This window comes from Microplitis demolitor, chromosome 7 (genome assembly GCF_026212275.2).
Source record: "Microplitis demolitor isolate Queensland-Clemson2020A chromosome 7, iyMicDemo2.1a, whole genome shotgun sequence".
Taxonomy (NCBI): Eukaryota; Metazoa; Arthropoda; class Insecta; order Hymenoptera; family Braconidae; genus Microplitis; species Microplitis demolitor.
The window spans coordinates 5,918,774-5,936,065 of record NC_068551.1 but is presented as its reverse complement, the minus strand read 5'-3'; the positions used below and the strand labels follow the sequence as shown (position 1 = coordinate 5,936,065).

The window sequence follows — 17,292 nt, the reverse complement described above, 5'->3', positions numbered from 1 at the left end:
AACAATAGCTTTCAAAAATAGTCAACGTGTTATATTATCTCCAATATCTGAAAAAAATATTAGTGTTATAATTATAGCATGTATATCATACATATAATACAGTTGATGTAAACAGAGCGAGGTGTTCCAATTTATTAGTTCAGTAATTTATATGTATTTAATAGACTCGCCTTAGGCGAATATGCTACAAGCAAACGTTTCATAGGTTTTTTTGTTCAATTAGCCAAAATAATATTGCCCGAGCTTGATGAACTTCGTCAGGGGACCGATTGGAAGCAAATATGGGAATCCTATTATCGAAAACCTAACCATGGTCGAAACAACAGTCGGCTACTTAGGAATCGATATTATAGAAATAAAAAACGACTTTGGTAATAATCTATCTTTAATCGATTTTTCTAAAAAATTAAAAGTATTTCTTCATAATAAAATTGTAACAAAAATAATAATCGTTTAGTGATATTTATTTTTTAAATAACAAAAAATACAAAAAAATCTTAACACATAGATAGAGTAAAACATTTTTTTTTTATTTTTTTTTTTTTTTATAAATCTAATCGATCAATATGAAATTCACTATTAGTTTCTGGAAATGTATACTCACAAGTATTCATATCGGATTTTAAATCTTCACCTAGTAAATTTAACTCACTTATTTTCGTAGAAAAACAGTTTGAATTTTTACAGTCTTCTACATCATTGAATGATTCTTCTGGCTGGTGATGATTTTTGCCTTCAACTTTTTTTATTACCGACGTGGTATTTACCGGTAAAAAATTATCTAAAATTCATGAAAAAAAGGTGTTATTATATACATATGTAAACTGATAAATTACAAATTTAACAACTTCATCTAGTATACTACCATTTTCTATTAGACTTTTCGATTTGACATAAATTTCTTTAGTAATTTCTGTCATTGCAACTTCAATACTCTTAACCAAATTTTTACTTGATACATCATAAAATTGTATATAATCTGTATTATGTATATAATGTATTAATTTTTCTAAATTTTCTGGAATGTTAAATTTTTTAAATACAATCGCTTCTTCTGGAATATCGTCCGGTTTACAATACGGAAATTCAATAGTAATATATCTTTTGTTATTCCATGAGTAATTTTCTTTAATCAATCTCAGTGCATGATTATCTATGTTACGATAAATTATTGGTATATTTGTATCTCTAAGTGGAGGTGATGTAACGACAGCAATTACATCGGCTTTTTGAAATGCTGCATTGCACCAAAGTCCTGGATCCTAAAGAATATAAATGAGAAAATTAAAAAATTATGCAGTTAGCTAATCCAATGGCTACTATAACTTCATTTTGTCTACGAGCTCAATACAAAAAAACCAGAACTTAATGAAAAATTTCTATTATTGTAGAGAAATTAATTATAGTACACACAAATTTAGAAAAAATTTTAGAATTACTAAATAATTATTGTTAAGATTTTGAGATACTTGAGCAAATTTAATTATACACGGAGAAAAAAATATAGTAAAATTTACTAAAAAATATGGGAATAATTACTAAATTTAGATAGTAATCTTGAAACGCTTATGATGTATATGAAAAATTCTTAAACAGATAAGTAAATTTTACTATCCCGTTTAGTAAATTGTACTATTCCGTTTAGTGAATTGTACTATTCCGTTTAGTGAATTTTACTATCCCGTTTAGTAAATTTTACTATTCCGTTTAGTAAAGTTTACTATATTAGAATGGAAAAAAATTAAATTAAATTTTTATTAGCTTTTAACTTTTTATTATTATTACTATGATTTTGATTATTATTGCTATTTAATGTCATATGTATTGGTGTTGGTGTCGATTTTTGTTTTTTAAAAAATCACTTGTTTCGATCGAGATTCAAAACCTGATCTCCCGCACGCGAGTCCCTTCCTATGTCTACGGCCCGATGTCTTCTTTAGACAAAAGTTTCAGAACTTGTAATACATAATTTGTATATGCTATCTCCACCAAATTTTAATTTTATCTACACATGGTAGAATTTACTATACAGATAGTAAAAAAATATAATCATATTAGCAAAAAATACATGGCGTATAGTACTTTTTAATATTTTGTATTGTAACAAATCCTATATTGTATTAGAAAATTGACTTTTTTAAATTTGTATTTATTAAAAATACTTATAGTAAAATTTATTATACAGATAGTAAAAAATACAATTGTGTTAGCAAAAAATACATTACGCATAGTAATTTTTAATATCTTATTATGTAATTATTACTAACTAGTACATTTTACTAAACGTTTAGTAATAATTACAGTATAGAATGTATTTTTTCATATCTGTTAGTAAATTTTACAATAAGATTGTAATTTTTACTATATTTTTTTCTCCGTGTACTTTATATATATACCTTTGTATCAGTTTCAGGAATATCAAGTACATCCATCATTGCATTGACATTACAATTTTTTAAGTACTTTGCTAAATCAGATATTACACTGATATGTGCCAAGTGAGTTGGTGAATACACTAGTAAACAATTAGGCTTTCTATTAATTCTTTTGAAAATTTCTGTAACCAAATAATATTAATTAATCATTAATTTTAACTTTTTATAAGTAAGTCTTTATTAGTAACCGTATCGATTACTTATGATACCTCTTTTTTGATATAATTTGTAAAAATAATAAATAGCATATAATATCACAGGTGGAATCCACACTACACTAACAATCATAATTAATAAACGTCTTGTTGGTTGTTCTGTAAAAATAATTTTTAATTAACGTGATTAATTTCGATATATTTATGTTTATTAATTTTTTTAAACATAAACAAATAACGTACTTGTGCTAATTACAGGTGATGTGCTATTGACACATCCGTAGTCACCACAGTCTGGATGCATCGCAGATACTTTGAAATAATGAACACCTTCGGTAATAAGAAAATCATATTTTAAATGTTTTTTACCGTTTGCTGTTAAATCAAATGGTTTTATTAAATTAGTGTCATTATTTATCATCCAAATTCTATAAGCTGTAACATTAAATTTATCTGGCACGGATTGTATATGGATAGAAATTTTAGCGTCAGAAACTTCGATATAAAAAAATGGAACGTAGTTTTGGACGTTTTCGATATTTTCGTCTGAAATTAAAAATAATAATAAATTTTACTATTAATTATTTTTTTTTATTGTTTATTCTACCCTAGTAGCATTGTCTTAAGAAAGTTACTTGACGGAAGTTCTTCTACAAGCACAGAAAATAGCTGAATTTTAATATTGTAGATTTGGCCAACGGAAAAAATGAAAATCCGTTTTTGAAAAATATATCCAAATAGAAATATTTTTATTTGTAATAAAGTTCAAAAGTCTAAATAAATAAAAGGACCTTTGTGTTTATTGTAAATCTATAAATTATGAGTTTAATAAAAAAAAAAAAAACATTTTTATAAATGGTCAACTTTACAATGGTAAAAGACTATTAATGGTTAATTAAAGAAAAGGCTTTATTTATTAATAGAAATACAAAAAAAAACCCAAATGATTTTATTGATTATAATAAATATGGAATTTAGTATTTTTATAAAAAAAAGAATCTGTATTAATGAACAACTGAATAAATGGAAATCTGAATAAATTAATCAATACAAAAGTAAATCTGTAAAAATAGAAATATGTATTAACGTTATTTCGTTTTCTTAAACGCCATTCTCACAGCCAACGAAGTAGTGATAGAAACCTGCAAGTATTTTAAGCAATTCTGCATCAAGCCTGACGATACGTTTTACTCAAGTTTTTTGGTCAATTAATACAATAGATTTCTTATAAAAAAATCTTGCCTCATACTTCCTGAAGACTGAACATCCCGTTTTATGTAAAATTGACTTCACTAAGAATGCTACTGGGTATTATTATTGATAAACTCACCAATAGATAAATGATCAGGAACTTGGAACACTAACTTCTTACTGTACTCATAATTATCTCCAGCTATAAGATATTCTAGTCTATAAGGAATACCTTCAAATGAAGAATTTGAAAATGGACATGATATGAATAAATTCGGTAATTTATTTATTTCCTTAAGACCACGTAGCTGTATATGTCTACAATATGATTTTTGTGCTCCTAATTCTTGATATCTAGTAGTCATTCCTAAATATAATTAATACAAATTATAGGAACAGTTACAGTTAATAATACTAAATTATTAATTTATTTTCAATTTAGTTAATATTTAATTGAAACACGAGCTTACGATTAAAAGCAGCATTATTGATCGTGAGATTGAATGCTGTTACTTTGGTATGATATTCTGGAAATGTTGCAACATATGCAGATAATTTAATATCCGCAAATGGTATTTTCGTTGAAAATTTTCGTTCTAAATTGTGGAACTTGAAATTAACACAATCAATATCTTTTTTAATTGGTGTTATAAGACATCTTGGCTCTTCTGTTGGGAAATCAGTTGTCTATGGAACAAAAAAAAAATATTTAAGCATGCATAATGTATAGATATTTTTGTTTAGGATGGAATTTTCTTTAACAATGTGAGGGGAAAAAACATATTTTTTTAAATTTTTCAAGGTTTTAGTCTTCTCAGATTCTGTAGATATTGAAAACAGGCGATTTTCATAGAAAAATTATGACCAACATTTAAAATAAGCGATTGTTAATAGAAAATATAAAAAAGTCAGTCTTTGCTAATTGAAGACGTAAATATATGTATTTGCTATAAAAAATATGGGCTGATTTATTTTTTTTTCTAAACAAGTTCAATACTAAAAACGCAAAACTTTAACATTGGATATTTTACAAATGGTCACCATATTTTACGTTTCATAAGTGTATAGTTACTTACGCAGATTTTTTTTTTTGTTTAAGAAAAAAATTAACCGTTGATATTTTTTGTCTAGTTATTTCACGACTGAAAAAATTTCGAGACAAAAAACGAGACTATTGGGTCTCGCAGTATCTGGTCTTGGTATCGTCAAAATAATTTTGGAAGTGTATTGTCTCAGTCTCGTCTCGATTTTACGAGACGAGACGAAAAAAAATTCGATCTCGTGTGAAGCCCTAACCGATAAGCGGCTGCTCTATAGATGTCTGTACAACTCAAAAAAACTATTGGAGATATGCACTAGAAATTGTAGTCTGATATTTTTGAAGGTATAGACTATCGAAATATGCAAAAAAAATGAATCGATTTTTCAAAATTTCATACTAGTAGTCCCCCTTAAGGATTTAAGTTCAACGAACATAAAATAGATTAATCGGCTGGGTATTTTTTAAATTTTGTGTTTACCAACATCCGTACATACTGACAGACATCACAAACTTTTTTGCATTGTTTTTTTTTTTTCAATCATTATGTGATTTAATTTTGAGTCTGTTATATTAATTAATAAATGATCTTCCAAATGGTACGAATTATGTTCTAGTTGAGAATATTTGAATAAGTGTAAATATGACTTTTACGTGAGAGGATCAGCTGGGATCAAGTAAGTGTTAGCAGAACACATCTTACTGCTTCGCAATTAAGGTGTGCAATATATTTTCACGAACATATGAGGCAATGGTAGTTATTGCGAACCAGAAAAATAGTCAAGAATTACTAATTAATCAATTAAATTATTTATGCTCTACTATTAATTATTGTATGTTAAACATATATAAGTTAAAATATTTCATGAGAAGTTTCATGATTAAAATAAACTCAAGATATTATTAAAAATTTTTAAATTTCAAGCTGTCAAAAATAAACTCCCCGATTCATTTTTGAAGTTTCTTGATATTTATCGGTTGTATTAAATTTCCTGATAATTTTTGAAATTCCCGGTTTGTGGCCGCCCTGTTCTTGTCGGTTGATTTGTTCACCAAAGTATACAATAACAAACAATAAAACATACATTTATGTTTTGTTTATGAACGTTTTAAAAATTAAAAAATCAATTATGTGCTATGATAATTATGTATATAATTTAGTTTAATATTTATTTTTTTTTTTTTTTACTACCGAAAATATGTTTATTCTATTCAAAATTTGGAGAACAGATTGTTAAGTCTAAAAAAAATAAGTTAATTTTTACTGCTTACTGTTTTATGGCAGAAATCAGAGTAGCACTCTTTCGATGCATCTATACTCGTTAAAAAACAACATATAAAAATCACTAGAATACGCAGTTTACTTGTGCACATTTTATTTGATTATAAAAAAAAAAACTTGCTCGTCAATTCATATGAAAATTATTTTTGTCATTATACTTATTTTGTTTAATTCAGTCTACATATTTATTATTTAAATAATATATTTATTTATTTCCAAATAATTCACATTGTTTATTTATTATAATGTCTTTATTGATTTTGTTTACTTTGTGACAATAAAATAAGTATTTTTTGGTGACACACAACTACAGCTGACAGATTGAGTAACTGAGCTTATTGACGAAGAGATATTCCCAGAAGACGAAAGGGGAAACGTCAGCCATGTTCATACGAGAATTAACCGCGAAAATTTAAAATATAAATTTATTAGTTATTTGAAGCCCATCTTGGATTATGGCTCAAAAATTTTGTTTTTCAACATAGAATTTTGTGAATTTTTTTGAAAAAAATCAAAAGTGTCCCATTGAACGAAAAACTAATTTTTTGACTAAAAATGGCCGAAAAAGCATTACAAAATTTTTGTTTTTGATTTTGAATTTTTTTTTTTATAAAAAGCGTTTAAAATAAAAAAAAATGACCCTCCATGAAGTGAAATTATCATAATTATAGTCAAAGATATATCCTTTTTAAGCAAAAATAATAACTTCGGAATGGAGGCTCTCTAAATCTGAAACAGTGACTATTCACTGTTTCACAGTTATAAGTATACCAAGTGGTATACTTATAACTGTAAAATAGTGCATATACACTGTTTTTCAGTGGTTATCACTGTTTTAGATTTAGAGAGTGGAGATAAAGAGCTAAAAATTTAGCTGAATACTTCTCCCTGATTAAACAACTGAATTCAACCGAATTCAAAATTTTAATTCTGTTATATTCTGTCGAATTCTCCAAAACAGAATTCAACTGAATTAAAAATTTGAATTTGAATTAAACAGAGTAAAACCGATTTAAAAATTTAAAATTCGTTTTAATTCAGTTTAATTCGGATTCAGAGCCAGAAATTGGAGAATTATTTTCAAATTAATCAGAATTAAACCGAATAGAATTATTTACATTCTCTTTAATTTGGACAAATTCTGGTTTTCCTGCCGAATTGGACAGAATTCATTATTAAGTTAGGAACCGAATTAACAGAATTTATCTGAATTAAATAAAATTAAAAATTTAATTCTGTTTAATTCAATCGAACTCAGTTGTTTAATCAGGGCTTTCTACATGTATCTAAACATATTAAAAAATCGAAAAAATATAAGAAACCACTTAAAAATATGAGTTAAAATTACTAAATTCATATTGTATAATTTGTTTTTTTTTTTTTTGCACACCTCGAATACGAAGCGGAGAGGTAGAGCTCTACTGTCGCCAAATGTCAAAGCAAAGTTGTCGTCTACTTAAATCATCTGCACTACCTTTTTTTTTTAAAAGCATTATCTTTGAGAATAAGTATACATCAAAAATGAAAAACTAACAAAACGATATTTAACAAACAAGAAAATGATATGATCATATGTAGACGGCAATTATCATATGATATGATCGAGTTTACTGCTATAGTGTACTATAGTACAGAAATCTATTATCATGTGTAAGTGCTGTGGGAACTCGATCATATCATTTCTATTTATCATTCAAAATAAAAAGCATGTACCCGCTTCTTTTTATACTTCAAAAATATTATTTATTTCATATACAATAATATTACAAAGAAAAATTATTTTTCCGTAACATCGTATACAATTTATTCAACAACAATATAGATAAATGTATTTTGATAAACAATTTTTATTCATATATAATTTGAAGGTAAAACAAAAGTTAGTAAAAATATCAATAGATTTTGAATAAATGATTAAACTTTAAAATTACCATTGAAATATTTTTTCAATCCTTTCCAACAATTGTAATAGTTAGTATCAAGTTTTTTGCTTTCAGCAGCCCAAGAAGTCAAGCCCATACATAATGAAGTTTCAAACATAAATGCCATAGTGCCTTCTGCAATTTTTTCAGGTTTTAAATCAGCATTACTAGCACTCTCAAAACATTTAACATCAGGACCATGTGGAGTCATCATAGTATGCAAAGAACCACCTCCAGCTTGAAATCCATCTTCTTTAGCTTCATAACGGCCTTTAATTAATCCCATAAACTCGCTCATACAGTTTCCTAAAGAAAAAAACATGAAATAAAATTATTCTATTGTAACAATAATTTCCATGCCTTTTACAAATAATAAAAAAGTGGGTAGCACAAGAAGTATGCAATTTCCTCGTCAGTGGGCGTGACAACAGAGAAAAAGGGAAAACTCTACAAAGAAATGATAGAGAATAAGACAATACAGTCTAATAGTCTTATTTTAGAATGATTGACATTCTCGCGTATTAACTATGCAACTTGGTAAATATTCCATGTTTTCTCTTTTATTTAAACAATTAGATCGTTAACGATATTCCACTTTAAATAACCCTTTTTGAATAAGAGTTTCAAATTCTAACTTAATAAAGTTTAAAAATAATTAAACTACTCACTGTGATAATAGGGTGGACGGAAAGTATTTTCTTGAACAGACCATCTTGGAGGGAAAATAACAAAATCAGCAATTGCTGTTCCTGGTTTTAATGATGGACACGTTAAAACAGTGAAAATTGACGGATCCTGTGGATCAAAACGAATTATATATTTATGAATTTTTATATATTTAATTTTCTATTATTAATTAACTCTCAAAGTCACAAAATGATCTACAGAACCCTAACTTTTCTGATCCGCAGTAGTAAGTAACTAATAAATATGTTTTCAAGATAAGACATTTTATAGACATATCAATTGATCATTTTCAAAAGGGCTAGTATGGATTTTTTTTTTCATATATATGTATTTTTGGTTTAAAAAAAAACTGTTATGACCCAGAACAAAAATGAAAAACTGACTTTTTATATAAACACGTCGCTTTTATGTATGAAATAGGTAAAAAAATAGCCTTCTGCAAACAGGAAGTGAGCTTCGGCTCCATTACATTAATTATATTCTGTAATGGAAACCTTCTTTTTAAAAAATTAATTTTTTTACATAAAATATATCTTGTATTTTTTTTTAAAACTGAATAGCTATTGAAATATTTGGAGTTTAAAAAATTAAGAACCAGATCCAAAAATTCGGAATGTAAAATTGTCTGAGGTCTTTTAGGCTCTGTGTGACCCTCAAGGATTAATGAAAATTTATTATTGCAACTTACACAATGATCAAATGAAACTGAATTAATGACCATGAAATTATTCAAATTATATTTATAAGGAACATAATTTCCATGCCAAGCAACAACATCAAATGGACTATGGTTTTGTGTAGATACAAACAATTCGCCTTGATATTTACAATGTATCTTAAATTCTTCTTCAAGATCTTCAAAATGTGCAACAGGTGTTAGAAAATCTCTTGGTGCTGCCAAACCATTTGCTCCTATAGCCAAATAATCAAACATCAAATTTTTCAAAAATCAAAATAACTTAAAATAAATGTCGTTATTATTTTAACTATTTAAATCAATATACCAATTGGTCCAAGATTCGGTAACTGAAAATGATTATCAAATACTTCTAAAATATATCCACGTGATGGTCCCAAAACATTTACAGAAAATTTCATTCCCTGTTGAATTACACAAATTTCATTTGGTTCACAATTCAATTTGCCGAATTCCGTTGTTATTAATAAATTTCCCAACTGGGGTACTAAAATATAATAATGTAATGCAATGTCAATTATTATTTATAATTTGAATTTATATGAACACCCATGTCCCAGACAGCATTTAAATCGGAACGACTTCTTTTTGAAGTCGTCCTCAAGAAATCTTAAAATGACTTCTTAAAAGTGTCATTTTTAAAAACTCTTAATTAAGAGTTCTTGAAGACTCCATAAACAAGACGTCAGTTTCGTGACGTCTAAATGTATTCTTTTTTTTAACTTCTTTATGAAGTCAAAATTAAGAGCTCCTTAAGACATCATGGTAAATTCATACTAAAGTCTTATTTGCGAAGTCAGAAAAAAGAACTCTTTTCAAAGACGTCTTACTGAGTTCGTTAGATGGCTCATTCGACATCTTGAAAACTTTTTAAAAGCTTCTTTAAGATGTTGATGAGACATCCAAATCATAAATATGAACTCATTCAGAACTCATCAAGACATCATTTTGCTATTTGGGATAAAAAAAGATAATGCCAAAAAAGTTCATGACAGTTGAAAATTTTTTTGACTCTTAAATGTTTACCCTGCCAAAAAATGATCAGCTAAGAATTCACAATAGTCTCAAATTTGGAAGTTCACGACTATGAACCTTTTTGGAACATTCTTATAACGAATTTTTTTTACATGGGCATATTGTTAAAAAAATAAAAACTATACCGATTAATAAATCTCCATCTGAATTATAAAAAGCTGAATTTTTCATAGAAGCATTGCATAAATAAATATGAATAGCTACTCCATGACGACTACGAGAGTCTCCAGCACCACAGAGTGTATGAAGACCTTCAACAAAGTCAACTGGTAGGTCTTGACGTGTTGGTAAGTCAAATGCGTTCCATCGCAGCTATAAATAAATCATTAATTTGAGAAACCCCATAAGTCATATTTCTTTGAAATTAAGTTTTTTGCGTTTTTGGGTACTTTGGATGTTCCCCCATAGAAATTAATAAAAATATCCATCAAATCAGTGTTTAAAAAAAAATTAACGGGGTGACAGAAATTTTATTTTACTGAGAAACCCTATAAGTTAATGACTTATGGGGTTTTTTAAATAAACATATGCAGTTTTATTTTTATAGAAATAATCTTTTCTTTTTTAGTAAAATTTACGCTTTTTTGAAAAAAAAACTGATATGACTAATTAAAATTTTTAAATTAATTATTATTTTTTTTTGTAATTTCTGAGATTCAGAGTTCAAATACATATTATATACTTCATTTTATCAGTCTACTAAATTATTTGAGTGGAAAAAATTGAAAAAATAATGATTTTATAACTTTTTCTTCCGTTTGGTTGAGAAACCCCCATAAGTCAATCAACTTTAAATAGTTTTTTACTTCCCGCTATGGAAATTGCAAATTTTCAAAAATTCAGGAAGTTATTGATTTCACTCCGATTTGTCAAAATCAAAATTTCAACAGATATCGACGTTTTGAGGTTCTAGGAAGATATTCTGACTAAATTCAAGATGATGGCCGAGTGTATGTACGTACGTATGTAAATTTTCTGTAACTTTTGAACGGATCAACCGATATTGATCTTCGAGGTGTCATTCGACGCGGCTTATTATTTACTATCACTGAAAATTTGAGCTTAATCGGTAGGGTACATTCGAAAATATTTCAAAAATAAAATTTTTTCAAAAATGTTTTTTTTGTATAACTTTTAATTCGCTCAATGGATTGATTCAAAAATCGAATCAGCTCTAAAACTTTGTAAGCCACGTCGAATGCCACCTCAACCATCAAAATCGGTTCATTCGTTCAAGAGAAATCGTTAACGAAAGAATTAAAAAAAAAATCTTTTTTTAGTATTATGGAAATTTCTCAAAAACAACTCGATAAATTTATTTCAAAATCTGATCAGTTGTAGAGCTTAATAAAACGCGTCGAGTGCCACCTTAAACGTCTCAATCGGTTCATTCGTTCGAGAAATATCGTTTGAGAAAAAATAGTAAAAAACGTTTTTTTTTTTTCGAAAACAAAGGCATAAAAAAGTATTTTCGAGCTCGAAGAGCTCGAAAATGGATCCACAGCAATTTTCCGAGCTCAAAGAGCTTGAAATGGGCGGGAAGTCTTGGGGCTGGCCCACAGGGTCAACCGACAGACCGATTTTTTTTTCTTATTTCATACGACTTATTTTATTGACATAACGAGTATGATTAATATGACCTGACATTTTTTAACAAACTCAATGAATCTATTACTTTATATCAAGAGTCATATTTACTATTGATCTCAATATAAAATTTATTATTAAATATTAGATATATTTTTTCATTTAAGTAAATAATTTAATAAAATTAATAAATTTACCGGATTTGGATCAGCTATTTTCCATTCATGTGTAAGATTATTAGTTTTAATGCGCTCATGAAGTCCGCGGCATACTGATGGCTTTATACGGTAAAACCATGTTCTTTTATTTTCTTCCCGTGGTGCTTTAACAATAAAAGTAAATGTAGATAAATTATTCTGCACGGTAGTAAATTTTAAATACAGATTTTTTTTAAATAAAAAAAAAACATTAAAACCTTGTAGCAACTCATCTTAGGTAAATTTAAAAATTTATTAGTAAAGTAACAGAATTTAAGTTGAAAAATGAAAAAAAAAATAGAATTGAGGTTTAAGAATATTTAATGATAATTATTAAATAGAAAAGAATTATATAAACTGAACAGATGTATAAACTCACCAGTAAATGCAGTACCAGACAATTGCTCAGCATAAAGACCATAAGGACATTTCTGTGGATTATTTTGACCTACTGGCAATGCACCTGGGCAACGAGGATCTTCACTTGCAAATTCATTACCGAACCCTGATAAATACTGTAATTTAAATAAATTACTTATTTTTTTTTTTTTTTTTTTTTTAAGGATAATACATTGAAAAAAAGAAATATTTTTCCCAAATAAATATTTTTGTTGGTGGCTCTTTTCTGAGTATTTTTTAATGACAAATATATATATTTGGTACAATTACATATGACAGATGATTAAAATAATTTCATAATTTGACTGAAAATATATCATTATTTTTGGTAAGTAAATAATATATTTGTGGTAAAAATATTAAATTTGTGACGAATAACGGAAAAGTTGGTGATGCTTAACATATATTTGAAACACACACAGAAAAAAATAAACTATATAAATTAAGAAGTGACAAGTAATATAATAATAAAGTGATCAGTAAATACTATCATTCTAAATAGTAATTCTTTAATTTATAAATTAAAATGTAAAAAATTATAGAATGAATAATAAAATTTTGTGTCTATGCAAGAAAAATTACTATTTGAACTTTAAAAATCGTAAGTGATAATTAGAAAATTCACGACACGTATTATACAATTCATTAATTGGAATATCAAAATTCCTCATATTGACACCCGAGTACCGGGTTATAATTTCAAACATTACTTTTTAAAGTTTATTTTTTTCCATGCATTTACCACAAAGAAATCACTTATTTCACGAAATTGAATTGCTCAAATATATATTATATCTTTCTCACAATTAAATATTTATTTAGCCGTATTCAAATATATGAAACCTTTGGCTCAATTAAATCTTAGTCGGCTCAAATAATTCTTTGTTTCAGTGTAATTTCTCGGTTATCTTTTTGATCAGTATTTATTAATTAAATTAATTGAATTTTAAATTATTAGAAGTTTTTTGAGTTTCCTGGTAGCAATTTCCATTGACATCATCGAGCCACGCTATTAGATACAATTTTGATGCACAATAAATTTTATATAGAATAATAAACGTTTATGAGTTTAAATTATCACAATATTTTATATATAAATTAAATCAAAATTTTCATAACAATTTTATTATTTGAAATTTTTAAATAGTCTAATCTATATTAATGAATGTAGAAACGTTTTTTATGCTTGCACTATCCGTGGAAACTAATGGATTAATTCACATGAAACTTATCATTGAATTCTTCTTATTTTCTATCCCACACGGAAAAATATATATCCGAGAATACATGCCGGCAAAATAGCAAACATACGACAATACTAAGATATAATCCGGATATATACTATTTTGCCGGGATATATATTTTTTCGTGCGGGATAAATAATTTTGAAGTCAACAAACAAATTTTGATTCAAATTGTTCCATCTTTTTCTACAAACGGTAACTAAATGTTTTTGAACAAAAAATAATTTTTTTTTATTTCAATAAACGGTGTCTCATTTTGCCTCATCTTCCTCTATACAAAATTTGATAATGAAAAATTTCAAAATAGCATTGTTATGAACACCTCGATGTAAATTAGAGCAACATTTATCCCATTAACGCAAATTTATAATGATAATTATTAAAAACTTTATCTAATAAGTTGACCTGATGACAGCAACAGAAATTACCGAAACGCATCCAAAATATTTATAATAATTCAAAAGTGTCTTCATAAATGATGAACAGAAAAATTCTAGAAATTATTATTCATAATCAAAATAATTAATATCTACTGATGTGAAATAAAAAATAAAACTGAATTATTGAATGATTTTATCATCGAAATCTTATATTATTTAATCTAAATTTATGATCATAAATTTATGTAATCAACAAAATCTATATAACAATGGTATCTTTTTTTTCTCATATCTACAGTGTATGTATGAGACATAATAAATTTGCAAAAAATTTAAAATTGAAAAAAAAATATTATAATTAAAAACTACTGTAAAAATAGTTTAATCACACCTTAAGTTCTTTATTCATTATAATGCGAAAAAGTGTAAACAATAATTATTAGACGAATTATTTCACTGGTTAGTCGAATCTCGAATATTAACAAATACTGAAGATCGTTCTGGTGTCTCGCGTTTTATAGAAAAGACCCGTCGACCTTAAAGTAAAGTTATAATGTGTAAAAGATTGTGACGACTTTAAACATGTTTACGTGACTTGATATCAACCAATCGGCGCTACTGATAGCGGTCCATGTTGTTTAATTCCTATAATATCAATTTGCATACTACTCAAACTTGTTTACAATTTTAAAATTATTTTTTTTTAATATTTACTTCGAGTCTTTGAAAATATTATTGATTAAACAACAAAAAAATCATTTTTTATTTTTAATACGTAAATTCATTATTTGATTTGCAATAAAGAATTAATATTTATTAATGATATTTGTTGTTAAGTAAATTAAAGAAATTTACAATTTTCTGGTATATTTATATAAGAAATAAATTTATTAAACGTATGCGAAAATTGAATTTATATCCGTTCTTTTATTACCTTTCTCCTCTCTGTTTTTTTCCATGTACTGATATTATAACACTTCCTTTATTTATTTGAGTGATAAAAAAAAAAACACGAATATTCGAGTCGTAATATATCTCCTTAAAATTACAGTGGGTTAAAGATAAATTCAATATGTTATGATGGAAAATTAATAGAGATTATTTTTTATTTATTTTTATTATTATTTGTAAAAAAAACATATATAAACATATTGTATTTGATATAATTAAAGTAAGTATAAATAACATGAAAAATACGGAGAGAAAATATGTTTACAAATAGATATGTGGATTAATGGTGGATAATAAAATTAATGACAATAATTTTATATTCTTAGAGTGAACTGAATGATAAAACCTGTATTACAGTTAGCCATTTCAAGGCAAATAATGTCATTTGGATTTATCTATTTAGGGAAAAAATTATTTTGTTACATAAAAATATTCTCTTGCTTTAACTTATCGAGATTTATAATCAAAAATTAATGAAATGAACTGTACTAGACCATTAATAGTCACATTTGACTTGAGATTTGGTGCAAGAAGAATAAATTGTCATTAAAGAAATGGGTTTAATGATTAAATCAATGTTTAAAAAAAAATTAACGGGGTGACAGAGATTTTCTTTTAATGAGAAACCCCATAAATCAATGACTTATGGGGTTTTTCAAATAAATATATGCAGTTTTATTTTTATAAAAGAATTTTTTCTTTTTTATTAAAAATTTACGCTTTTTTGGAAAAACATTAATATGACTAATTAAAATACTTAAATTAATTATTATTTTTTTGTAATTTCTGAGTATAAGAGTTCAAATACATATTATATACTTCATTTTATCAGTCTACTAAATTATTTGAGTGGAAAAAATTGAAAAAACAATGATTTTATAACTTTTTCTTCCGTTTGGTTGAGAAACCCCATAAGTCATTCAACTTTAAATAATTTTTAACTTCCCGCTAAGAAAATTGCAAATTTTTAAAAATTCGGGAAGTTATTGGTTTCACCCCGATTTGTCAAAATCAAAATTTCAACAGATGTCGACGTTTTGAGGTTCTAGGAAGATATTCTGACTAAATTCAAGATGATGTCCGAGTGTATGCATGTACGTACGTATGTAAATATTCTGTAACTTTTGAACGGATCAACCGATATTGATCTTCGAGGTGACATTCGACGCGGCTTATTATTTACTATCACTGAAAATTTGAGCTTAATCGGTGGGGTACGTTCGGAGATATTTCAAAAATAAAATTTTTTCAAAAATGTTTTTTTTGAATAACTTTTAATTCGCTCAATGGATTGATTCCAAAATCTAATCAGCTCTAAAACTTTGTAAGCCGCGTCGAATGCCACCTCAACCATCAAAATCGGTTCATTCGTTCAAGAGAAATCGTTAACGAAAGAATTAAAAAAAAAATCTTTTTTTAGTATTTTGGAAATTTCTCAAAAACGACTCGATAAATTCATTTCAAAATCTGATCAGTTGTTCAATAAACTTTAAATAATTTTTTTTAGTAGTTTCAATTAAAAAATAGAATTTTTCTTGTTTGAATATTTTTCAGAGACACTAACATTATTCTCTTCAATTATTTATTTATTATTTAAATTGCAAGTTTTTCCAAAAAAATGTTTTTTGTATTTCCTGAAAAATTTTGTTTTCTTGACTTATGGCCCTGATTAAACAACTGAATTCAACCGAATTAAAAATTTTAACTCTGTTATATTCTGTTGAATTCTGCAAAACAGAATTCAACTGAATTAAAAATTTGAATTTGAATTAAACAGAGTAAAACCGATTTAAAAATTTAAAATTCGTTTTAATTCAGTTTAATTCGGATTCAGAGCCAGAAATTGGAGAATTATTTTCGAATTAATCAGAATTAAACCAAATAGAATGATATAAATTCGTTTGAATTCGGACAAATTCTGGTTTTCCTGCCGAATTAGACAGAATTCATTTTTAAGTTAGGTACCGAATTAACAGAATTTATCTGAATTAAATAGAATTAAAAATTTAAGTCTGTTTAATTTGATCGAATTTAGTTTTTTAATCAGGGGGTGGGGGGGTTCTCAAATAAACGATTCATGTTTGATACAGT

At 26.4% G+C, this 17,292-nt stretch overlaps 2 protein-coding genes across 2 annotated transcripts; both read right to left on the bottom strand.

Moving 5' to 3' along the window:
* Nucleotides 1–448: 448 nt before the first annotated feature.
* On the bottom strand, nt 449–6,437 carry LOC103570092 (uncharacterized). Its single transcript, XM_008547697.3, has 8 exons — nt 6,093–6,437; nt 4,252–4,468; nt 3,921–4,148; nt 2,834–3,136; nt 2,645–2,749; nt 2,397–2,557; nt 866–1,262; nt 449–781 (listed from the first exon to the last, which is right to left on the bottom strand). Exons 1-8 carry the CDS (start codon nt 6,192–6,194, stop codon nt 546–548), a joined length of 1,749 nt encoding a protein of 582 aa, XP_008545919.1. The 5' UTR covers nt 6,195–6,437; the 3' UTR covers nt 449–545.
* Nucleotides 6,438–7,894: 1,457 nt separating this feature from the next.
* LOC103570093 (homogentisate 1,2-dioxygenase) lies at nt 7,895–14,750 on the bottom strand. Its single transcript, XM_008547698.2, has 8 exons — nt 14,642–14,750; nt 12,607–12,742; nt 12,228–12,352; nt 10,569–10,755; nt 9,716–9,895; nt 9,400–9,623; nt 8,693–8,819; nt 7,895–8,330 (listed from the first exon to the last, which is right to left on the bottom strand). The coding sequence occupies exons 1-8, from the start codon at nt 14,657–14,659 to the stop codon at nt 8,017–8,019; spliced, it is 1,311 nt and encodes a 436-aa protein (XP_008545920.1). The 5' UTR covers nt 14,660–14,750; the 3' UTR covers nt 7,895–8,016.
* Between the last annotated feature and the right edge of the window lie 2,542 nt (nt 14,751–17,292).

Excerpts from the sequence above, each read along its gene's own strand:
- LOC103570092 (XM_008547697.3), bottom strand. The coding sequence starts at position 6,194 with ATGTGCACAAGTAAACTGCGTATTCTAGTGATTTTTATATGTTGTTTT. Across the intron at positions 4,149-4,251 it reads CAATAATGCTGCTTTTAATC|GAATGACTACTAGATATCAA; the intron begins GTAAGCTCGTGT and ends AATTATATTTAG. Across the intron at positions 2,750-2,833 it reads ATCACCTGTAATTAGCACAA|AACAACCAACAAGACGTTTA; the intron begins GTACGTTATTTG and ends TTATTTTTACAG.
- LOC103570093 (XM_008547698.2), bottom strand. Across the intron at positions 9,896-10,568 it reads AGATGGAGATTTATTAATCG|TACCCCAGTTGGGAAATTTA; the intron begins GTATAGTTTTTA and ends ATTATATTTTAG. Across the intron at positions 8,331-8,692 it reads CCGTCCACCCTATTATCACA|GAAACTGTATGAGCGAGTTT; the intron begins GTGAGTAGTTTA and ends TTTTTTCTTTAG.